Source organism: Staurois parvus, unplaced genomic scaffold (genome assembly GCF_062004578.1).
Source record: "Staurois parvus isolate SC_StPar_1 unplaced genomic scaffold, SC_StPar_1.0 ptg001003l, whole genome shotgun sequence".
In the NCBI taxonomy this organism is placed as follows: Eukaryota; Metazoa; Chordata; class Amphibia; order Anura; family Ranidae; genus Staurois; species Staurois parvus.
Genome location: NW_028318799.1, coordinates 182,891 through 208,658, shown reverse-complemented (window position 1 = coordinate 208,658; position 25,768 = coordinate 182,891). Strand labels below are relative to the sequence as shown.

The 25,768-nt window shown below is 41.9% G+C and overlaps 1 protein-coding gene across 3 annotated transcripts in view; it reads right to left on the bottom strand.

Annotated features, from left to right (window-relative positions):
* Window positions 1-25,768, bottom strand: part of POLRMT (RNA polymerase mitochondrial) — a 162,412-nt gene that overhangs the window by 28,950 nt on the left and 107,694 nt on the right. For 2 of the 3 annotated variants that reach the window (XR_016307397.1, XR_016307398.1), the window contains exon 19: window positions 23,414-23,499. Coding sequence is in view for 1 of the 3 variants with exons in the window: in XM_089657455.1 (XP_089513581.1) it covers window positions 270-319; window positions 406-470; window positions 23,414-23,499 (201 nt within the window). In the remaining 2 variants the exon portion in view is untranslated. Of the gene's footprint in view, window positions 1-35; window positions 320-405; window positions 471-23,413; window positions 23,500-25,768 lie in introns of those variants that run through there. The other variant, XM_089657455.1, reaches the window with a different exon arrangement.

Here is a 25,768-nt window from a genome sequence, read left to right as displayed (position 1 = left end):
TTTATTTATTAAGCAAAAAAAAAAATCTAGAATACTTGTGTTTAAAAAAACAAATTTTATTTTTTCACAGGGACCTCTACAAGAAAAAAAAAATGCAAGAGGTTCCTTCATCACTAAGGATCTATTATATAACCTATGTAGCTTCCACAGGCAGGAATAGATGTTATTTTTACAGCAATGAATTAATTTACAAGTAACATCCAATCAGAACTGGTGGAAAATGAACTGCAGTGCAATATACTGCAAGACCTGTATATCCAGTAGTGTGATTAGCTGAAGAAATACGTAGAATCTTTTACATTCTGCACGTTAAATGTACCTACAATGGGAGAAAAGAGGATAAATATGGAACAATAGCATTTTAGACAACACAGGACACAAAGAACAACATGCTACCCTTCTTACCTAGTGCTGGTATGTTTCTGAAGTGGGACTTCAACTGCTCACGGAATGATGACCTATGCTGTGAACTGAATGGCACAACACAGTCAGAAAGCTGTTGCTAGGGGTAGCCATATATAAAGGCAGTTTGAATACTGATACCTTTTTATTTTTAATGGGAGAAGGTAGAATATAAAGAGTGTAAAGAGACCCCTGTGATAGACACAACATTCCCTTGCAGTAGTAATTTAGATGTGCATTCACATCTTTGAACAAAAGTTTGTAAGAAGTTGATCATTAGATCGACTTCACGAGAAAGGCTACTACTGTACTGAAATTAACCAGTCGCTGCTGATCTGCTGAAATTTCGATCCAGCTACCCAAGGGCTAGCTTAACTAATACAGTATCTCACAGACGTGAGTACACCTCTCACATTTTGTAAATATTTTATTCTATCTTTTCATGTGACAACACTGAGAAATTACACTTTGCTACAATGTAAAGTAGTGAGTGTATAGCTTGTATAACAGTGTAAATTTGCTGTCCCCTCAAAATAACTCAACACATACCACTGGCAATAAAAGTGAATGTCCAAATTGGGCCCTTTTCCTTGCCAGTGTCATGTGACTTAGTGTTACATTTGGTGTTATCACTCTCTTACTGGTCACTGAAAGTTCAACATGGCACCTCATGGCAAAGAACTCTCTGAGGATCTGATAAAAAAAAAAAATAATAATTTTTGCTCTACATAAAGATGGGGTAGGCAACCTGTGGCTCTCCAGCTGTTCCATCATGCCTCTGCAAGTCATAGCTGTAACTGTCAGTTTTGTAATGTTGCAATGCCTCATGGGAAATGTAGTTCCACAACAGCTAGAGAGCCACAGGTTGCCTGGCCTAGGCTATAAGAAGATTGCCAAGACCCTGAAAATGAGCTGCAGCACAGTGGCCAAGACCATACAGCGGTTTAACACGACAGGTTCCACTCAGAACAGGCCTCGCCATGGTAAACCAAAGAAGTTGAGTGCGTGTGTTCAGCATCATATCCAGAGGTTGTCTTTGGGAAATAGACGCTGCCAGCATTGCTGCAGAGGTTGAAGGGGGGGGGGGGGGGGGGTCAGCCTGGTAGTGCTCAGACCATACACTGCATCAAAGTGGTCTGCATGGCTGTCACCCCAGAAGGAAGCCTCTTCTAAAGATGATGCACAAGAAAGCCCACAGTTAGCTGAAGACAAGCAGACTAAGGACATGAATTACTGGAACCATGTCATGTGGTCTGATGAGACTAAGATATACTTATTTGGTTCAGATGGTGTCAAGCGTGTGTGGCAGCAACCAGGTGAATACAAAGACAAGTGTGTCTTGCCTACAGTCAAGCATGGTGGTGGGGGTGTCATGGTCTGGGGCTGCATGAGTGCTGTCGGCACTGGGGAGCTACAGTTCAGTGAGGAAACCATGAATTCCAACATGTACTGTGACATATTCAAGCAGAGCAGGATCCCCTCCCTTCGGAGACTGGGCCGCAGGGCAGTATTCAAACATAATAACAACCCCAAACACACATCCAAGATGACCACTGCCTTGCTAAAGACTCTGAGGGTAAAGGTGATGGACTGGCCAAGTATGTCTCCAGCCTTAAACCCTATTGAGCATTTGTGGAGCATCCTCAAATGGAAGGTGGAGAAGAGCAAGGTCTCTAACATCCACCAGCTCCGTGATGTCATTGTGGAAGATGACTCCAGTGGCAATATGTGAAGCTCAGGTGAACTCCATGCCCAAGAGGGTTAAGGCAGTGCTGGAAAATAATGGTGGCCACACAAAATATTGACACTTTGGGCCCAATTTGGACATTTTCACTTAGAGGTGTACTCACTTTTGTTGCCAGCAGTTTAGACATTAATGGCTGTATGTTGAGTTATTTTGAGGGGACAGCAAAATGTATACTGTTATACAAGCTGTACACTCACTACTTTACAGTGTAGCAAAGTGTCATTTCTTCAGTGTTGTCACATGAAGATAGAACGTACTCACTTCTGTGAGATACTGTATATACTTTTTTTTTTTTTTTTTAACTGTGAGCACAAATTTGTTTTATAGAATAAGCTTCAAACAAAATAAATATAATTGTTAGAGTTACACCTTTATATACATTAGACTTTTAAAACATAAAAAAAAAACTAAACTGGCACAATTTGTTGACCTTGGCTTAAAAGATAAGCTGAAAGAATTTTCAATAACACTTGCACTTACAGTCAGGTCCATAAATATTGGGACATCGACACAATTCTAACATTTGTGGCTCAATACACCACGACAATGGATTTGAAATGAAACAAACAAGATGTGCTTTAACTGCAGACTGTCAGCTTTAATTTGAGGGTATTTACATCCAAATCAGGTGAACGGTGTAGGAATTACAACAGTTTGCATATGTGCCTCCCACTTGTTAAGGGACCAAAAGTAATGGGACAGAATAATAATCATAAATCAAACTTTCACTTTTTAATACTTGGTTGCAAATCCTTTGCAGTCAATTACAGGCTGAAGTCTGGAACGCATAGACATCACCAGACGCTGGGTTTCATCCCTGGTGATGCTCTGCCAGGCCTCTACTGCAACTGTCTTCAGTTCCTGCTTGTTCTTGGGGCATTTTCCCTTCAGTTTTGTCTTCAGCAAGTGAAATGCATGCTCAATCGGATTCAGGTCAGGTGATTGACTTGGCCATTGCATAACATTCCACTTCTTTCCCTTAAAAAACTCTTTGGCTGCTTTTGCAGTATGCTTTGGGTCATTGTCCATCTGCACTGTGAAGCGGCGTCCAATGAGTTCTGAAGCATATGAGCAGATAATATTGCCCGAAACACTTCAGAATTCATCCTGCTGCTTTTGTCAGCAGTCACATCATCAATAAATACAAGAGAACCAGTTCCATTGGCAGCCATACATGCCCACGCCATGACACTACCACCACCATGCTTCACTGATGAGGTGGTATGCTTAGGATCATGAGCAGTTCCTTTCCTTCTCCATACTCTTCTCTTCCCATCACTCTGGTACAAGTTGATCTTGGTCTCATCTGTCCATAGGATGTTGTTCCAGAACTGTGAAGGCTTTTTTAGATGTCGTTTGGCAAACTCTAATCTGGCCTTCCTGTTTTTGAGGCTCACCAATGGTTTACATCTTGTGGTGAACCCTCTGTATTCACTCTGGTGAAGTCTTCTCTTGATTGTTGACTTTGACACAAATACACCTACCTCCTGGAGAGTATTCTTGATCTGGCCAACTGTTGTGAAGGGTGTTTTCTTCACCAGGGAAAGAATTCTTCAGTCATCCACTACAGTTATTTTCCATGGTCTTCCAGGTCTTTTGGTGTTGCTGAGCTCACCGATGCATTCCTTCTTTTTAAGAATGTTCCAAACAGTTGTTTTGGCCACGCCTAATGTTTTTGCTATCTCTCTGATGGGTTTGTTTTGTTTTTTCAGCCTAATGAGGGCTTGCTTCACTGATAGTGACAGCTCTTTGGATCTCATCTTGAGAGTTGACAGCAACAGATTCCAAATGCAAATAGCACACTTGAAATGAACTCTGGACCTTTTATCTGCTCATTGTAATTGGGATAATGAGGGAATAACACACACCTGGCCATGGAACAGCTGAGAAGCCAATTGTCCCATTACTTTTGGTCCCTTAACAAGTGGGAGGCACATATGCAAACTGTTGTAATTCCTACACCGGTCACCTGATTTGGATGTAAATACCCTCAAATTAAAGCTGACAGTCTGCAGTTAAAGCACATCTTGTTAATTTCATTTCAAATCCATTGTAGTGGTGTATAGAGCCAAAAATTTTAGAATTGTGTTGATGTCCCAAAATTTATGGACCTGACTGTAACTATTAGGGCCTTTTCACACGGTTGGATCTGCCTTCTCAGTGGAGGATCTAGCTGCTGATTCCCATTGAGCAGGCGTATAACAGGTTCGTGTCCGCTCTGCCCACGGTTCTGTATGGGGAGATTAGATGTAAATGGACCACCTGTCCGTTTACATCCAGCTGTTGTCCAATCTGCTAGACAGGGCAATCCCCATCAGATGCAGGCGGGTGTAAACAGACAAATGTCCATTTACATCCACCTTCCCCCTAGAGAACAATGGGTTTCTTGATTGGGTCTGCCTAAAAAATGAACAGGTGGATCAGATTGGTTCACCTTTATGAAAGGGCCCTTACTGTGCGCTGTGAAAGAAACTGAAAGTGCCTGGTGAGTGTACCAAAGTCACAGCACATACATACAAGGAGCATGAGCAGAGAGCATATGGAGGATACTTACAAAAACTAAATCAGTTACAGCAAGAAATAGGGAAATCCTTTTGAAGAACAGATTGACAAAGTATACGTTTCCACTACTGCAAGTCTTTAAAAGAAAATGTTATGTCTGTTGACAGGGTCTTTAACATCCCATCACAGAGGTAAGAGAACACAGCATCATTTATGCTTACTATTTAAAAAGGTGATTTTTTTTTTCTACTGCCCCACCAACCAATCTAGAAAAAAAGAATTTAACTTCTAAAGAGAACAAAAAATTGGATTTTTGTACTTATAAAATCCTTTCCTCTGATGCTAGGTTGTTTTTTATTCCCAAACTGTAATATCACTTACTGTCCATTTCTACTGTAGGTTTCAGTCCATCACTGGGGTTGCTTATCATCATCAAGCTTTGTTTTTCAGTACAGGATAGAGAAATCTAAATGCCAGTTCACATATGTGTGGATTGGATGTGATTTGAACCACATCCAATCCACAGGACATGTAAAATAACATTGCTTCATATGGTGTCTGTTCACACATGTCCACTGCACTGGTGGTACAGATTCAGTGCAGTTTGCTCAGAAATCGGACAGGACTCTTTTTCAGGGTGGTCCGGTTCAGGTGCAGATCACAGGCTATTGACTGCTATGGGAACTGTTCCTAAACTGCACGTGTGAACAGGATAAAATCTTGACCTAATCCTGTCCTGAACCTGATGTAAACCTGACCTGAACAACTACTGTGTCAATTAGCTGTGAAACCTGAGCTTCAATCCGCACCACATGTGTGACTCAGCTCTAAGTGTATAAAAGTAAAACTCTACCAAAGTTTTTTTTTTTTCTTTTTCTTTTAGAGATACGCATTTAAAAGTAATCAGCTTGATGTAAAGCTTCTTAGAAGCATGTTTTAATATGTTAGCATGCACTATGTATATAGATGCTATTTACAGTGGGTATGGAAAAGAATCACCACCCCTTTAAAATAATCACATTTTGTTGCTTTGCAGCCTGCAATGAAGACAGTTTTTGTTTTATCCAGCTCTATTTACTTAGTGCAGCTTATAACATCCAAGAGAAAGATATAACACCAACATGTCAGAAAAAAAAAAAATTCTAAAAACAGAATCACTAAGTTGGAAAAAAGATCACCCGCCTCCAAAAAAAATGACTGATTAGCGCAGCATGAAAAGAGCTTTCCTGGAGCATTTCAGGCCCTGGTAGCGCAACTGCAGTGACAATCAACTATGGGGGGCAAGGCACTGTCAAAAGATCTACAGGATATAGTTGTGGACAGGCACAAGATGGGATGGATACAAAAAATGTCAAAGGCCTTTATCAAGGCCTAGAAGCACAATGAAGTCTATTATTAAAAGAGAAGTATGGGTTTTCTTTTTTTTTGTAGCTTTATCCTATTCCCTGTGAGCTGCTAATACGTAAAAATCGTTCCAGCCCTATTTAGAAATCTCCATAGTTACATGTATGGTAGTTATATTCTGCGAGTCAATGGGAACACAGGATTCAGAAACAACTGGGATGTCCAAAAGCAGTTCAACTAAGGGGTGAGCAATGTAGGCTAACAAGTTCAACAACGAAAAACAACTTACACTGCAACTCAAATAGAAGACTGTAAAACAATGTCTAATGTCTAACAGAAGAGGCTGAAACATGCAATGGAAGAACGTAGAGAACGTAAAACAAGGTGGCAACCTTACAATTCTGGGAAAGTGAGGCCTGATGCCAAAATGCCCAAGAAGCACCCAGAACCCTAGTGGACTGAACTTTTTTTTTTTTAAAGGGGTAGGAGACCCATCTTTGAGACTATAAACGTGAACAATGGTCTAACAGATCCACCTAGAAATAGTGTAGCTAGAAACCACTGTGAAACCTGGCCCATCTGGAATGACAAACGGATTTTTTTTTTTTTTTTTCGTTTTTAAAGATGCCTTAGCTGGTAGTCCATACAGTTCAAACTACATGAAGGCAACGGAGAGAAATCTTCTGATGAACTTGTGTTAGACACAAGGAAGGTAGAACAAATATCCTGGTTAAGGTGAAAGACTGAAACCACCTTAGGGAGAAAAGGTGGAGAACCAAGAAATGTTTCTTGCAAGACAGAGCTGCCAGTTCAGATACTAACCAGGATACAGATAGCTACAACGAAAGCAACCTTGTGCATCAAGGTTCAAACGTAAGCCTCTGAAATAATGAAAAAACAAAATTAAGGTCCCACAGAGGGAAAAGGGATTTGTAATTGTCCAGGGGGCCCTGTGTGTGGATCCAAAGGTCTTAATGAGAGAGCAAGATACCAGAAGTCTCTAAAAGAGAATAGCTAAGGCAGAGATATGACTCTTGATGATACTAAGGGCCAATTGTTGGTCCAGGTCCAAGGCAGAAAAAAAGATTTGTCCCACTGAGAAAACTCCAGAGGTGAAAATTTCTGGGCTTGCACCACCCAAAGTACACCTTGCACATCCAATGGCTCACTAGGATAATGGTAGCACCTCGCCAGTGACCAATCAACAGCTTAACAGACTGGTCCTTGGAACAGCAGATCCAGGTGGTCTGGCTGAGTCTGCCACACATGGGTGAGTAACATTATCCAGTATACCATGCTCTCCTATGCCAATCTGGAGATATGAATGCCCTCAATGCAAAGCAGATGAGTTAGCAACTTTAAAGGAGGAATGACATACAGTAGATCAGTTTGCATCAATGTAAAACACAATTTACTCCTGGATCCAAATTGCAATGGCAAAAACATGGCTGCAATCTTAGTCCTTTCAAATATCACCTATGTGTTGTCTCACTCATTTGAAAAGTCAGACTAACATCTGTGCTGGATCAAAAGCACTTATGGATAAGCCTCCATGCACTTGGATGACAGCGCTAAGTACACTGTATGTACAATTAGGCAGGAGAGCATTGTGACCAAATCATCATTTTTATGCACATTGTCCAACTCCAAGGTGTAGAAACTTGAATTCTTATTTGATTTAAGCATATCAGGTGACGTGTATTTATGTAATGAGGGAGGGTGTGTTCTAAGGACATCAACACCCTATAGCAAGGTGTCCATAATTATTAGGCGGGTTCTTTTCCTCAGGCAAAATGTACCAAAAAAGAGATTTAACTCGCTCTGAAAAGTCAAAAATTGTAAAAAGTCTTTCAGGGGGATGTAGCACTCCTATAATTGCTAAGATATTGATCACAGAACCATCAAAGTTTTCTTGCAAATAGTCAACAGGGACGCAAGAAATTGGTTGAGAAAAAAAAAAACACGCAAATTAGCTGATAAAGATTTGAAAAGAATCAAATGTAAAGCTACCAAGAACCCTCTATCCTCCAGTGCTGTCATATTCCAGAACTGCAACCTACCTGGAGTGCCCAAAAGTACAAGGTGTTCAGTGCTCAGAGACATGGCCAAGGTAAGGAAGAGACGAGACGAGACACATAAATTGAAATGTCAAGACTGGGCCAAGAAATTTATACAGACAGATTTTTCAAAGGTTTATGGATTGATGAGATTAGAGTGACTCTTGCCGGACAAGATGGATGGGCCTGTGCCTGAACCAGTAATGGGCACAGAGCTCCACTTCGACTCAGACGCCAGCAAGTTTGGAGGTGGTGTACTGGTATGGGCTAGTATTATTAAAGATAAGCTAGATGGACCTTTTCAGATTGAAGATGTTTTTTTTTAAGATACATTGTAGACAGTGGAAAAAGTCTGCATCTTTCAAGAGGACCATGATATTTATGCAGGACAATGCTCCATCGCTTGCATCGAAGTACTCCACTGCGTGGATAGCCAGTAAAGGTCTTGAAGCTGAAAGAACACTGATATGGCCCCCTTCCTCACCCGATCTAAACCCTATTGAAAACTTGTGGGCCCCTTCTTAAAGAGATTTATGGTGAAGGAAAACAGTACACAGCTCTGAACAGTGTCTGGGAGGCTGTGGCTGCTGCTGCACAAAAAGTTGATTGTCAACAAATCAAGAAACTAAACAGACTCCATGAATGGAAGGCTTAAGACTTATTGAAAAGAGCGTTTTGGTCACTGATTTTTTTAAATGTCATAAATGTTTATTTGTAAATTTTGAGTTGTTTATTTTCATCTGTTAAAGTGACAATAATAAACAAGTGAGATGGGAAGATTTTCGTTTTTCATTTAGTTGCATAATAATTCTGCACACAAATAGTTGCCCAACAATTGTACACTCAAAGATATTCTCCTAAGGAAGCCTCACTTTTACTTTCTTATATATTCATGTTTGAGGTTTATTAACATTTTGGATTGACCGAGAGCACTGTAGTTGTTCAGCAATTAATTTAATCCTCAAAAATACAACTTGCCCAATAATTTTGCACACAGTGTAGGTATACCAGACGCCGTTCTCTCCTCCCATGTTTACACAGTTGAAGCAATGGCGAGTCCCAGGTGAGCTGGATTTTGCCCGCTCTTGGCTCAGCAATTCAGGATGTAGGATAGACTTTATAGCTTCTTTGGGTTCAAAAAATGTTTATAGGTTAGGAGTAAAACTCCTAAAATTGCTGTGCTGCAAGAACTGTGGGATTGACACCTAAGTACAGAAGCTCGGAGAGAGCCCATTGAAGGTCCACTAGGCACTGCTGCAGGTAATGACCTACTCAATGCACCATAGATATGGTTTGCACATTCCACCCTCTGCTGGTCCATGCTGGCATTGGTTAAATTGAGCTTGACAGCAACATCTGTTATACGAAGGTCAAGATCAGGACTGGATGCAGAGTCAGTGAGTACATCTCTGAAGAGAGCTTCTAGTTCATAGTGTCCTTAAAAGAAAGGTGTGTCCTTTACACAAATAGTGGCCGCTTTTTAAGCGAGAGATAGATGGTAAGCCATGGGTCTATAGGTCACTAGGAGGACATAAGGATGTGCAATGCTTTGGAGGAATGAACAGATTTCAGGATATTTCCAATCCTTGTACATAAAGCACAAGATGATGGGAAACGTTGGTCTCACGTAGCTTGCAAGAGCCAAGACCTGAGGTTGAGATCGTAGGAGCAAGAGGTTGGTCCACCAATTTCACAGTGGTGTATACTGTGTCAGGCAGGCTCTTTATCCAAGGATGGTAGGAATTCAGAAACAAAGAGATGGCAACAGCAGCCAAAGATGCAGGCAAGTCTGATTCAGACAGCTAGAAAAAGCACAGTAGTACTTTTTGTGGCTCCTGCATTCCTAAAAAAATAATTCAGGTAATTTGGGACATAAATGCCTGCATAACCAAGGGTAAACCTCTGCAGACAAAGCAGGCACTACAACCAGCAGGGTATTAGAGGACATAAGTTATGAAATCAGTGGAGCAGAGATCTCTTGATGCTCATCCTCCTAGGCCATTTTTGGGTATAACCCCCCCCCCCCCCTTTCAGTTTTATGCTCGAGTTGTTCTCTTTTTTGCCAGTGTCATACTCCTGTAGGCAGTAGTCTAAACCAGTTGTTTCTGTGTCCCTCAACGGGTGGGAGAAATTATATTTCCATCACAAAATTATTTAAATTGGTTATAAAGCCTTACATATACCCTGACACGTAACTAGCCTTAGGTGATATGCAGTGATGAAACAAAATCCTCCTACATATGTTTTACATGTTTATCTGCAGTCTTCTCTCCTCTACATCCATTCAAAGTGCAGAATTTATACAACTTGTCTGAGGTTTCAGAAAGCAGAGTTCAGTGGAGAGCTGACTGGAGGGAAGGGACACATTCACACAGCACACAGGAACAGAGCTGAGGCTGTCAATCGCAGGCTGTGTGCTGGAACTCCCTCCCCTGTAACCTTCTCTTGGTATCAGGAAAACGGATACCAGGAAAACTTGCCAGAAATGATAAAGAAACAAAGCAGCAGACAGAAATGGCACTTAGTGGTTTGGAACGGAACAAATACACACTATAGAGGGATACACTTTGTTCATATTTCATGTCAGAGATTTACAACCACTTTAAAAAATTAATCAAGCTTTATTTCTAAAGTTCTTTTTTTCCACTTTATCCATGATAAGTTGCAAAAACCTAAATATTTCCATTAAAACATTCCATATATTATTTTTATTCAACAACAAAAACTAGAAGGGACTGCAATAAAATAATTAGGTCTGACAGGGTGTTAAAAATTGGAATTCAAGTTTCTTCCAACTGCTATGCAAAAAATAAACATTCAGGCCTCATATCACAGTGTATCCGTCAAATGCCCATTTTACAGGCATTTAGGGACAGGAAAAAAAAACCCCTCAAATGCCCGTCTATGTTAGCATATGTGTCCTGCACACATAGACTTTTAGAGGAGTTTAGGGGCAGAAATCTGAACACATCAAAATTTCTTTCAGGAGAGGACCATTTGGCAGGAAGAAAAAAAAGAAAAAAAAAACGACTGATGTGCCTAAACGCATCTAAGCGCTAGACAGATTTAGCGCTTGAACATTTATTAATTTCAATGGCCAGAATAAAGTAATATGAAATGAATAAATGCCCAAAAGCTTGATGCACCTGATAAGAGTCATGGTTGAAAGACATAGGTTTTCTCCTGTCAGGAGAAAAGCGTTCAGAAGAGCCTAGCGTGCATGAGGCCTCTTGGTAACTAGCTACTCCTTTACAGGTGCAGCCAACTACAATTTGTTTACCAAACTGACAAGTAGCAATGCTGTTAACGTCTGTTGCATCTATGCTCTGCTGCACTGGCTGGGACCATATCAGATAGCAGTTTCCCATATCTTGGAAAAAAAAAAATCTAGGATATAAGAGATTCCTCCGAGGTACTTAAATAAAAAAGGTAAGCTACAGCTAAAAAATATAGTATGTTCATTATACATTGCCCTGTGACCATAACGGAGTTAAAAATAAAATGGCAATAGCACTACGTTTAAAAAAAAAAAAAAATCTTTATACTTACCTGACCAGTAAACAGTACTCCCCCAGTAGCCCCCCCTACTGGCCTGTGTTGGTTCTCCTAATGACCCCTAAATGGATACATCTGCCTTCCTCTGGATCAACTGTGGGTATAGGATTATAACTTTTTTTTTTGGTTGAACTTGATGGACTTTTGTCTTTTTTTCAGCCAGACTAACTATACCTCAGATACAGGGTCCATCGGTCAGCAGGATGAACCAGTGCTGGGTTCTCTGCTACAGAGTAAAGTTTCAGCAAACCAGCCACTGGATAGGTAAATATTCTTCACAGGGTTGTGCTTTTGCCGTTTTTAATCTGCCTGTCAGGGTCACTTTAAATATACTGCAGGAGTGTAAAATATCATGAAACAGAATGATCAGTACCTGAGACAAAATATCCTGACAATTTGGTAGAACCCACAAAGCATCAGCCAGGAGTCTTACTAGTTCGGTATACCAATCTCATCTGGGCCAGACCACAGCAATAAGGAGCACCAGAATGCCCTCCATCTTAATCCTGTGAAGCAGATTGAGAGAGACATTTTAGGGGGATGAAGGCCAAAGATCAGGGTGTATTGAATCCCCGGAGCATCCACTGTTTCCATCCATGTACCTGGAGACAAACTAGTCCAGTTTGTTTTTGAACCTAGAGGTCCACATTTGGCACCCCCCAGCTGCGATACAGGTCATGGAACTCCTCCTCTAGGTATAGAGACAACTTTTAAGCGCTGTGAGCTGAGAAAGACTACCTGCCAATTGACTACTCCTGGGATTTACATGGCAGACAAAGTGAGAAAATTAGGTTCTGCCAAGGATAGAATCTGGTATACCATTCTTGCTATAGTGAGGATTCTGGTTTATCCTTGATGTTTGATGCATCCCTTCATCATGGCATTGTCCAAATAAATATGGATTGCAGGACCTACCAGCACGATGGTCCAACACTGCAGAGATCAGCCAGAGACCAGTGTTCCAAGATGTTGACCGGTGGTGAGACTCCTGTGATGAGGATTCCTGCCCTGCCTAACAGGCTGGCATCCATTGTGAGGATCCTACACAAAACAGGAAGAAAGGAATTCTCTAATTCCAGATCCCTTAGCTGCCAGGGACAACCTGGTGCTCAGTGCCTAATGAATCGGTCTGTTCTGGGACCTGGATATCGTATGTACTCTCCAGCGCCTCAGGATATGCACAGCCAAAAGGGAAGCCAAGGGTATCAGGACAGTGACAACCAAAGGAAATGTTCCAGGGGTGCAGCCCTCCTCAGACGGGGAAATCAGCCACTGGATAGAGAGAAAACAGGTGGCGCACACACCTAGTGCATTATCCAAGGTTTATTGTAGGAGTGAAAGAATAATAAAAAACATACTCACAGATGAAGCATGTATCTAAAAAGCATAGAAAAATGACAATGGCCACAACGGCGGGCAAGGTGTTCTCACTGTCAGTGCGGTCAAATTCCTGACACGTTTTGGGGATGAATCCCTTTCCTCAGAGCTGATGACCAACCTCTGATGTATGACGTATGGACAGAAAGAGCCTCGCTGTTGATGCCATCAACAGCGAGGCTCTTTCTGTCCATACATCATACAGGTTGGTTGGTCATCAGCTCTGAGGAAAGGGATTCGTCCCTGAAACGCGTCAGCCATTTGACCGCACTGACAGTGAGAACACCTTGCCCGCCGTTGTGGCCATTGTCCTTTTTCTATGCTTTTTAGGTGTGTGCGCCACCTGTTTTCTCTCTGTTCTGGGACCTGACTGACAGAATGTTGAGTTGTGGAGGTAGGAAGTGAAATAGGGAAAATTGAACTCTCAGAGGAGGCTACCATCAGGCCCAAGACACTCAGACAACTCACTTATGAGCTCGAATCTAAGATCTGAAAGTTCTCTACTGTGGAAGAAACACTCTGGCGTCATCTGTGTCCAGAACTAGACGCTAATAACCCAATGATAAGCTGATGCAGCACTGATTTCTGAAAGTGCAGGATCAATTTGTACAGTCAAAGCCAGGTTGTCTGATGTGTAAAGAGCATGTGCTGTTTACTTAAAAGGAGGTTGTCTAAGTATTCCACAATGGTGATGTCACAAGAGCACAATAGGACTTATATTTGGGCCAGCACCTTGGAGAACTCCTGAGGTGAAACAAGAGGCCAAAGAGCAGGGGCATGGAACTGGTAGTGTAGAAGCCATACAGCAGACATCACTAAATGGCAGACCGGGGTCCGGAGCCGGATCGACTCACCTACCCATTCGGACCCATGCAGTCCTGCCAGAGCCTATTCTTCCCCCAGCTGTCTCGCGGTCATCCTCACAGAGCTGACAGCGGGAGGCAGGACAGTTCGGGATGGAGGGTAAGAGCTGCCCAAGGTTAACAAGCAGGTGATTGGTTGCTAGGATGCTGGGCAGTTCTAGCAATCAATCATTGTCTGTCAATCACTGTCTGTGTAAGATAGGACGGGGGGTGCGGTTGGGCGAATTAAAAGGGGCTAAGGACATTAATGTGAAGGGGGGGCTGACAAATGTGGCGGGCTTAAGACTGTGGTGTGTGGGAGCTGAGGAAATTAAAGCGGTAGGGGCTAAGAACTGTAATGTGGGGGGGGCTGAGGACAGTAACGTGGGGGGGGGGGGGGGGGGGGGGAGTCTGGAGACAGTAATGTGGGGGGATGATGTAAAAGGGGCAGAGAACACTTCAGTGAAGGGGGCAGAGGACAGTACTGTTGGTTGGGGGGGGGGGGGGTTGATGTCAAGGAAGTGTGAGAACACTACTGTGAAAAGGGTGGAGGGGGGTGATGTAAAGGGGAAGCTGAGGACACTCATTAAGGGGGATATTGCTGTGAATGAAGAGGGGACTGTGATGTGCAGTGGGGATAGAAGACAATGATGTTAGAGCAGGTTCACATCTGTACATGTGCATTTGGTCCACACATTGTGGGTAGGTCAGCACTACCTGCTAGAAACCTTAAGAAGTCCCGACCCTTTTTTTTTTAATCCAAAAATCGCACCACAGCAACACATGGTTTGGCACACATGAAAATGCACCACAGTGGCCTACATCAGATTCGGACCTCTGATGCAAGCAAATTTTACTGCCCGCACCTTGGTGAATTTTAATTCAATACCCCTGCTCTACAGCAAAGCACAGGAAAGGTTTGAAGCATGGGGACATGTAGATATGCATTCTTGATGTTGTAAGTGTTCTACACCTGTGTACTAATAGGAGACCCATGTGAGAGATAAGTCAGGAGACCACCAGACTGTCACAACTGAAGTTTAAAGCTACAGCCATTTCCTCTATGCAGTCTATAAAAAAAAGGATGAACTTCAGCAGTGGTAAGATCCCTAAAGGGTCTTTGCCCAGTCAGCTATATTTTGGCACAGTAAAGTCACAGCCAAGATGGGGTCAAGAGCAGGGCCTGCAAGTGAGAATAATTCTAGAGAGGGCTTACCGACCGCTTATCAGTTGGATCCTGAAAGATAGGTACATTCTCGATAAATATGTTAGTTGCTTTCTAAAGGTGGGACACTGCCGCATCCACAGTGGAAGTAGATAACTTTTGTACTAAATCCTCTCCAAACAGGTATAAAGCTGATAAGCTCTTGGGGTGATTAAACAGCTTTCCAATCGCTGCAGAGAAAGAATTGGAACGGCGAGTGAATATCTTTTCAGGCTTCTGAGCTCTAAAAAAAACCCAAGACTGGAAATAGCAATGGTAACTAGAAAATCTACAATTTCTGGGGAAATTGTGTAAAGTGTTCTTGCAAGTAACCTTTACCAAGTAATGATGAAATGTAAGCAGTGCACACAGCAAGCCTGATAGTGAGAAATGGATTTCAGCTTGTATTTTGGAGCTCACAGTTAGCCTTAATGACACAGCTGTGTGTGAGTCATGTTTGGTTGCTGTAGCAACTCACTCAGTCAGGAATGTCAGCATGTCTGTTCTAAACAGTGTTTAAACTTGCCAACTTCACTGGCGATTGCCATCTTCAAACACTTGTAGTTTTAAAAGTATAAATGTTACAGCAAAGAGCCTTATATTGTGATAATCACAAGAAGCAGGGCTAAATTTTGTTGTATAGTATGTCTCTGAAAGATAAAAAATGAAGGCACAGACGCAGTTTAAAAACGTCCCTTAAAATTTCAGGTATCTAGAGTGGAGTTTCAATGAAAGTCAATGGGAGGGGTGATTTGCAAACAAATGGTCATATTCTGAAAACTATCAGGAGTATGTCCTAGCCGTGAACATTTTTAGTGACAGCAGGGTTAGCTGAACGTTTTGATATACGATATGTGTAGGTGGGCTTGAAAATGACAGAGTGATGGCAGTTTACAAATCATGTTCTGATTTTTCCTTTGCACACTCTAGCTGTGCTCTGCTGCTCAATGCATTCCTATGGGAAAATTTCGCCACAAAAACCGCGATATTTCGTGAACGATTTGGCGAAATGTTCCACAAAGTAATAGCAATCTGATCGGGAACAATCCGCACGTTTTGATATATTACTTGTCTTTGTAGTGTAAAAACTGTGGGAGGAGTTAGCGTGGCAAATTTGGCTATAATAAGAATATACTTGTGAGATAACAATAAGTGCTCTTGCTATGCAAGAACACTTAATCAACGAGTTGATCTTCTAGTTTGAGTGAAGTGCATATTCGAACAATGAGAACCAAAACAGTCTCTTTAAATCTGGAAGTAGTTGCAGTGGACTTCGACTCCCCTCAGGGGAAGCTTACCAATCAAAGACTGGAGTGTCAGTGGCTGATGGTTCAGAATCTGTCAAGGCCACAGGTAAATCGGATACAAAATGTGCGTAAGGTGGTGAAGCGTGCTTGTGGCCTCTGCAGTAAAAGTCTGCAAATAACTGGGTGATTTGAGACACAAAGTCTTACAAACTGTAATAAAAACCTCAGCTGAAAGGGCAGAGGAACCACACCTGCCAGATCTAAAGACAACTCCAATGAAGGAATAGGATCTAGGAACAGAGGGCAACAAGATTGTAGACTGTAGATGTTGGCGTGAGTGACACCAACCTGCGCTCTTATCTCCTGGGCTTGTTCAACACCTTGGCCCCTGACATTGCGGACATAGACTGGCATCTTGACCAATCATTCCCTGGCCCCTAAACCTCCTCTTGGAGCACGACCCAGAGATGTTATTGTTTGCTTTCACTACTATGAATTCAAGGAAGCCCTTACTCTAGCTACTTGCAATAAGTCACATATTGAATCGAAGGGTGACAGAATTCAGATTTTTAATGATCTTTCACCTATTACCTGTGCTAAAAGATGCAATCTGAGGCCTATCACTGCCCACCTAACAAAATCATGTCTCCTACTTCTGGGACTTCCCGTTTCGCCTAGTAGCTACCAAAGATGGCATCCAGCATGTGCTTTGAGATCTATATGAAGGGAAAGCCTTGTTCAAAAACCTGGGCCTACTTATGTTACATGTACCTTGGGACACCTCTTTTCTATCTTATGCTTCCATATGCTATTTGATGTCTTAGAATTATGGCTTTAAAAATAATGACCTACAATGTAAAAGGTTTGAATTTCATTAAGAAATGGTGGTTGGTGATGAAAGAGTTTAAACACTCAGGAGCTGATGTGATCCTAGTACAGAAGACACATTTCTGCCCTAGGGGGATCTTTTAAATGTGCCAACAGTTCCCCACCTCCTTCCTGGCCTCTGACCCTACCAGAAATGCTGGTGTGGCAATTTTCATCAGACTTGCTTGCCCTATTTGGGTAAAGTCCCCCAATCTTGATCTTGATCCCTGGGGCATTTTGTGATTTTGTACTGTAATTATATGGCTACTTCTTTCACTATCATGAATATGTATGCTCCGAATTCCAGACAAATTAAATTTATTACTTCAGCTTTTGATCTTTTTGCAACATTTTTCCCAACCTGTTACGAACGTTGGCTTTGACTTTAATACCGATTTCTCTCCCACAAGAGATAGACGCACCTTATCCCCCTCCACCCCATCTCACCAGGTACACGCTTTGTCCACCTCCTTCCATAAACTCCTCCGAACCTATCACCTCCTAGACTCCTGGAGGACAAAGCATCCTACTGGTAAACAATTCACATTGTACTCCCCCCCCCCCCCCCCCCCCTCACAAAATGTATTCTAGACTTGATTACTTTATCATTTCTGCCCCTCTTCTGTCCAGTTCTGTAGCTTCTGAAATTAGTCAACTCACCTGGTCCGACCATGCTCCAGTCTTTTTGGATCCTACACTTTCTGCAACACCCCTTAAAAAGTGCCACTGTTGTCTTAATAATCACTTCTCCATCATGGAGAGTCTTGAGTTTTTCTAACTCAACGAGGGTTCCATCTCTGAGGAGACCACTTTGTGGGAAGCCCACAAGGCCTTTTCAGGGGACAATGTATCTTCATTGGCTACCACCCTAAAAAAGACTCAAACACTCAAACACTTTAAGGAACACCTTGTTGGGCAAACTAAGCACTTCTGACAACTATTGGATACTCTCCTGAGCTCTTTTTCCCCCTGGTGGTCGGCGAACATACTATATGCTTTGGGATACCTGGTCTGAAGTGATCCTGGTTGCTGGCTCCCTCCGGTGGTCTTCAATCATACCCCTGCCATTTGGAAATCCTGCTGTAATGCTGCGATAGATGTTGCCATAATCAGAACACCTGGGTCCAGATGCTCACACCTAGATGATCTCATCATCTACATGCGTTTATATAGCGCTATCTGGTTAGTGCATATTATTCTCTTTTCTTCACCATTTGATGTCACGAATATATTGAAGTTTGCTACAAACAGACTGTCACTCATCCTCACGTTTGAACTTGGGAAATCCACTCATGAACTTATCCATGCTTGGCGATATATAGCCATGTGCGTTATGCACCATTTTGCACATATATAAGCATATTTCTCAAATTCCAAGTAATATACATGCGTTTGGTATTTTGTTTGTTTTATATCATATAGGAGCGCTGCATGCTTGTTTTATATATTAAGCACTTCTGACAGACAACCTATCCTTCCTTCCATGGTGGCTCGCCTCCGAGAGGTGACCTCTCTCCGCAATCAGCTTAAGCCTCTGTCCATGACTAAAACAGCTAAATCCCTAATTTGGTCTAAACAAAAATTCTATGAGTACTCTAATAAACCCCACAGAATACTAGTGAATAAACAAACCCCAGCCTTTTCATTCCTTCCCCGATTTCCTTATTCAAGCAGACGGCACACCTACACACTGCCCCAGTCCATGGCAAGGGTCTTTGGAAACTTTTTATCGAAAGCTGTATAATTGTCTGACTCTCGAAAATCATTTCACCTTTAAACAAGAAGCATTCAATTCTTTTTTCGCTACTTTAAACTTGCCTAAATTGTCTTCCTCTAATTTACAGCTATCAAATGCGGCTGTCTCCCCAGAAGAGCTAACACATGTTATCAAACATTTACCATCATAAAAATCTCCTGGTCCTGACAGACTCTCTTATACATACTACAAAAGTTTTTCACATATTTTACAACCCTAGATTCTAGCTCTTTATAACTATCCATGAAAGTAAAGTCCCCCGTTTCCAATTTTTGCATATATTACCGTAATACCCAAGCGGGGGGAAAGACCCCTCTATCCCAGACAATTATAGGCCCATCACATTACTAAATTCAGACTATAACATTTTTACGAACATTTTACCTAATAGATTGACCCAACTTCTTTTAAAACTGATAGGAACCAGGTGGCATTTGTTCTGGCTCAACATGCGGGAGACAATACCAGATACACTATTGACCTCATTTAATTACTGAATAAATTTCACCATCTGGCCCTCCAACTAAGCCTAGATGCTCAGAAAGCCTTTGACCATTTGAGCTGGCCTTATATGTTTGTTACTTTGTCCCATTACGGCTTTAAAGACCCTTTCCTAGAAGCTTTGCAGGCATTGTACTCTTGCTCTACCTCCCGAGTTCAATTATCAGCTTTTTGTCTCCTTCCTTCCTGATGTCAAATGGGATCAGGCAGGGCTGCTTCTAATTGCCCCTACATTTTATTTTATGTCTAAAACCTCTGGTGGCAGCCATTCATTCTCACCCAGATATAAAGGGAGTTCTGATGAAACAGCGGGAATATAAGCTTTTCCTTTTTGCTGATGACATTCTGTTAACAATAATAAATCCTCTCTTATCCCTCCCATCTTTACATAACCTACTGTCCGCATTTGGATCGCTATCGGCCTATAAGGTTAATCCATCTAAGAATGAAGCCCTTCCTATCCTTATCCCCTCAGATCTTCTACCTATTCTACAACAGACCTACCCTTGTAGATTATGTGCCCAAACCCTCAAATACACTATGTTGCCAAAAGTTTTGGGACACCCCCCAAATCATTGGATTCAGGTGGTCCAATCACCTCCATGGCCACAGGTGTATAAAATGAAGCACCTAGGCATGCAGACTGCTTCTACAAACATTTGTGAAAGAATAGGTCGCTCTCAGGAGCTCAGTGAACTCGTGTGGTACCGTGATAGCCTGCCACCTGTGCAATAAGTCCATCCGTGAAATTTCCTTGCTACCAAATATTCCACAGACAACGGTTAGTGGTATTATACCAAAGTGGAAGCAACTGGGAACAACAGCAACTCAGCCACCAAGTGGTAGGCCACGTAAAATGTGCGGAAGTGCACAGAACTGCCAACTGTCTGCAGAGTCAATAGCTATAGACCTCCAAACTTCATGTGGCCTTCAGATTAGCACAACAGTGCGTAGAGAGCTTCATGGAATGGGTTTCCATGGCCGAGCAGCTGCATCCAAGCCTTACATCACAAAGTGCAATGCAAAGCGGTGGATGCAGTGGTGTAAAGCACGCCGCCACTGGACTCTAGAGCAGTGGAGACGTGTTCTCTGGAGTGATGAATCATGCTTCTCTGTCTGGCAATCCAATGGATGTGTCTGAATTTTTCGGTTGCCAGGAGAACAGTACTTGCCTGACTGCATTTTGCCAAGTTTAAAGTTTGGTGGAGGGGTATTATGGTGTGGGGTTGTTCTTTATGGGTTGGGCTTGTCCCCTTCGTTCCAGTTAAGGGAACACTTAAGGCGTCAGCACACCAAGACAAGTTTGCGATGGAGTAACTTGACTAGCCTACACAGAGTCCTCACCTCAACCTGACAGAACACCTTTGGGATGGATTAGAGCTGAGACTGCAAGCCAGGTCTTCTCATCCAATATCAGTGCCTGACCTCACAAATGCGCTTCTAGAAGAATGGTCAAACATTCCCATAGACACATTCCTAAACCTTGTGGACAGCCTTCCCGGAAGCATTAAAGCTGTTATAGCTGCAAAGGGTGGGCCAACTCAATACTGAAGCCTACGGACTAAGACTGGGATGCCATTAAAGTTTATGTGCATTATTATGTGCATTATGTGAATAATTTTGGTAATATAGTTCAATGGAGTTCATCTAACTCCAACATACTCTACCTTATTCACCGCCAACTAGCCTACTTTTCTTAGACATCAGCTGTATGGTTAAACAGTGGGACACTTATCTCATCTCATTATTGGGTAGGATAAACGTCATAAAAATGTCTATTCTGCCTAAATTGCTTTGTGTTTTGAAACCTTACCAGTTCCTATACCCATATCCCAACTCAAAACACTTCCTTGCTGGTTTCTGAATTTCTTATGGAATACCGAAGCCCATTGTGTCGCCAGCTCTGTTGTTTTCTCTTCCGGAACATGTGGAGGGCTGGGGGCCCCAGATATCATCAAATATTACTATGCTACTCATCTACGTCCCATCACTTCATGGTCGATCCAATACGTCACAAATTGAAATGGCTTCCCTCTACTCTGTCCATCCTTGTGCTCTGGTGTGGTCCCCATCTCTCTACAGCGACACATCAAACATTTTTGTTTAGCTCTTATGTTATTTACTTTAGCTTGTTACTTATAAAAGGTACTCTCTCTCCTCACTATGCCTCCCCCTCACTAATGTACTTTTTAATCCTCTAATAATGGATAGACTCTCCTATGGGCGCATGGCTCCATGGACTCAAGCCGCCTTATTTCAGCTATGTCATTTTGTTCATCCAGTAACTCGTAAGAAGCTCTCCTTTCGGAGACCTACAGTCCAAATATATTCCCAAACACTTACATTATTCTTACCTCCAAATTAAACTTTTTCTCCTCTCTATCCCCATCCCTCTTCTTAGATAGGCCCACTAAATTTGAATACACCTGCGCCCAAGGCCCATATCAGCTCCATCTAATGTTCGCCGTCTACAAACTACTTCATGATGCCACTCCTCTCACGGTGGATCTTCATACCCAAATGAAAAAATGGGCTCCGATATTGCAGAGACCCATCCCTCTCTCTAGTTGGGAGAAGATATGAAGTTCTGCTTCCAAATCCTCTGGATTTTTTTTTAAGATACTACTGTTTTGGTACAGAACCCCAGAAGTCCTGCATCGTCCCGACTCATCACTCTCACAACTGGAGATGTGGCAGTGACATAGGTCCTCATTTCCATATTTTTTGTCAATGCCCACTTATACAACCTTTCTGGGTGTCTGTGATGTCTCTCCTTCAAATGCTATTTAAGGTTAACTTACCATTGGACCCACTCTTTTCGGGTTTTAGTAAATCATCTAAACAGCTGATATATCATGCATTGCTGGCGGCACAAAGAGCTATTCCTATATGCTGGTTATCAGTGGAACCACCTACTCGTTCATTACTCTTAAACATCATCACTGATATCTGTAGAATGGAATACCTCACAGCTTCTGTGAATGGTACTTTATTACAGTTTAACAAGATCTGGGACATCTGGTATCAGTCAGAATATGGCTCTTCCCATCTTCACCCCGATTCCTTATTTCTAACCTCTGTGATCTTGGCTGGGTTGTTCTTCATTGAATCTTCTAGTCTGCCCCCCCCCCCCCCAACACACACACTTTCCCCCAATGGTATTTCCTTTTGTAGCGCACCATGCTACCTATTTGCAAACTTTAATTACCTTTTTGTATTGGTTTCCTATGTACCCATTTGTCCTATGCCTTAGGCCTGTTTTGAAATGTAATTGTTTGTATTACTCAGCCCTCCTCTGTTGTGGGCCCTTCTTTACACTCCTGGTTATTGAACTCCTACTCTTCTCTTATTTGTCAGTTGTAATGTTCGATGCTGATCATTCTGTTATTTGTGTTTAAAAACTTTAATACAAAAAGAAAGAAGCAGCAGCAGGAAAGTGCTTCCTTTCCGCAAGGAAGTACGAAGCTCATGCTGTACTCCACCCAGCGGATGATGCCAGCACAGTGCTAACCTTGTGCACAGCAAAACTAGCAGGTACACCAATATCCTGGATGAGGATGGCCGTACCATATATAGCTGCAATGGAAGAGACAAGCCCCAGCAGCAATGTAGAAAAAGTCCTCACTGAAAAAGAACTCATGAGAATAGGAAAAAAGGTGCTAGCAAACATAGGTTAGTCTTTCACGTAGCAGAGCTGAAAAGACATCCATACTGGTGGTGAAAAATGTTATCCTTTACTAATCTACAGTAATTTAGTTTGCCAGTCTCTGATCCTCCTACTAATAGAATTTTAACCCAAAGTTGAAAGAATCTGTGTTCCCCAATGGAAGAAATTACATTTTTCTTCCTGAGTGTACATGTACCTAAATGACTGTTTGCTTTAAAAATATCACTACAAGATACAAATTGCAGACATGGTCATAGAATGTCTTCCATAATATCCACAACTGATATAGCATTTACCTTTCATTATACTGATTTCTATCCCTGTCCATAGCACCTGTGTACTCACCAATTGCAGTATTTCTGTATCAAGAATTTCGATAGGTCCTGTAGAATTGGCTGAGTATGTAAAGACACAAACTGTTCCCGACAAACCTATAAAGTGTAAAATCTACATAAATAACACAATGCAATGATTTGCAAATCTCAAACTCTTATATTTTTTTCACAATAGCAAATACAAAACATATCAAATGCTTAAACTGAGAAAATGTACTATTTTCAGAAACAAGGTAATTTTGAAATTGCTGTCAGCAACATGTCTCAAACAAATTTGGAACAGGGCATGTTTACCATGATGTAGCATCCCCTCTTCTTTTACCAACACTCTGTGAACATCTGGAAACTGAGCAGGCCAGTCGCTTGAGTTTTGAGAGAGGAATGTTGTCCCCTTGTTGCCTGATATAGGAGTCTAACTGCTCAACAGTTCTGGGTCTTCATTGTTTTATTTTTCATTTCAAGATGCACTAAATATTTTTAAATTGGTGAAAGGTCTGGACAGCAGGCAGGTTAGTTGCGCACCCAAACTCCTTTACTACAAAGCCATACTGTTGTCATAGATGTAGTATGTGGTGTTTAGCATTGTCCTGCTAAGTATGCAAGGCCTTCCCTGAAAAAGACTTCATCTGGATGGGAGCATATGCTGCTCTAAAACCTGGATATATATTCATCAGAATTCATGGTGCCTTTCCAGATGTGCAAGCTGCCCATTCCATATGCATGAATGCACCTCCATACCATCAAAGATGCAGGCTTTTGAACTGGATACTGATACCAAGCCAGAAGGTCCCTCTTCTCTTTAGTCCGGAGGAAGGGGCACCCATGATTGTCAAAAATAATGTCAAATTTTGATTTGTTTGACCATAGAACAGTTTTCCACTTTGCAACAAAACATTTTAAAAAGCTTTGACCCAGAAAAGATGGCAGTGTTTCTGGGTCATGTTCAGATAAGACTCTGCATGATGGAGCTTTTAGTGGCATTTTTGGATGGCATGGCAAACTGTGTTCACAGACAGTGATTTTGGAAGTTATCCTGAGCCCATGCAGTGATGTCCATCACGGAATTATGCCAGTTTTTTATGCAGTGCTGTCTGATAACGGGCATCCAATATTGCGTTTTGGCCTTGTCCCTTATACACAGATTTCTTTAGATTCTCTGAATCTTTTGATATTTTGTGCTGTAAGTTATGGTATATGTACAGTGGATACAATAAGTCTACACACCCCTGTTAAAATGTCAGGTTTCTGTGATGTTAAAAAATGAGACAAAAGAAATAATTTCAGAACTTTTTCCACCTAATGTAACCTATAAGCTGTACAACTCAATTGAACAACAAACTGAAATCTTTTAGGTGGAGGGAAGTAAAAATTAAAAACGAAAATATGGGTTGCATAAGTGTGCACACCCTTAAACTAATACTTTGTTGAAGCACCTTTTGATTTTATTCCAGCACTCAGTCTTTTTTTTGGGTATAAGTCTATCAAGCATGACACATCTTGACTTGGCAATATTTGCCCACTCTTCCTTGCAGAAACACTCCAAATCTGTCAGATTGCGAGGGCATCTCCTGTGCACAGCCCTCTTCAGATCACCTCACAGATTTTCAATCTAAATCAGGTCTGGGCTCTGGCTGGGCCATTCCAAAACTTTAATCTTCTTCTGGTGAAGCCATTCCTTTGTTGATTTAGATGTATGCTTTGGGTCATTGTCATGCTGAAAGATGGAAGTTCCTCTTCATGTTCAGCTTTCTGGCAGAAGCCTGAAGATGTTGTGCCAATATTGATTGGTATTTGGAGCTGTTCATAATTTCATCCACCTTGACTAAGGCCCCAGTTCCAGCTGAAGAAAAACAGCCCCAAAGCATGCTGCTATCACCATGCTTTACTGTGGGTATGGTGTTCTTTTGGTGATGTGCAGTGTTGTTTTTGAGCCAAACATATTTTTTGGAATTATGGCCAAAAACTTCAACCTTGGTTTCATCAGACTATAACACATTTTCCCACATGCTTTTGGGAAACTTCAGATGTGTTTTTGCAAAATTTAGCCAGGCTTGGATGTTTTTGTTCGTAAGAAAAGGCTTCCATTTTGCCACTCTACCCCGTAGCCCAGACATATGAAGAATACAGGAGATTGTTGTCACATGTACCACACAGCCAGTACTTGCCAGATATTCCTGCAGCTCCTTTAATGGTGCTGTAAGACCAGTTTTCTTCTCGTCTTTTCAGCAATTTTGGAGGGACGTCCAGTTCTTTAAAATGTCACTGTTGTGCCATATTTTCTCCACTTGGTGATGACTGTCTTCACTGTGTTCGTACATCTAACGCCTCGGAAATTCTTTTGTACCCTTCTCCTGACTAATACCTG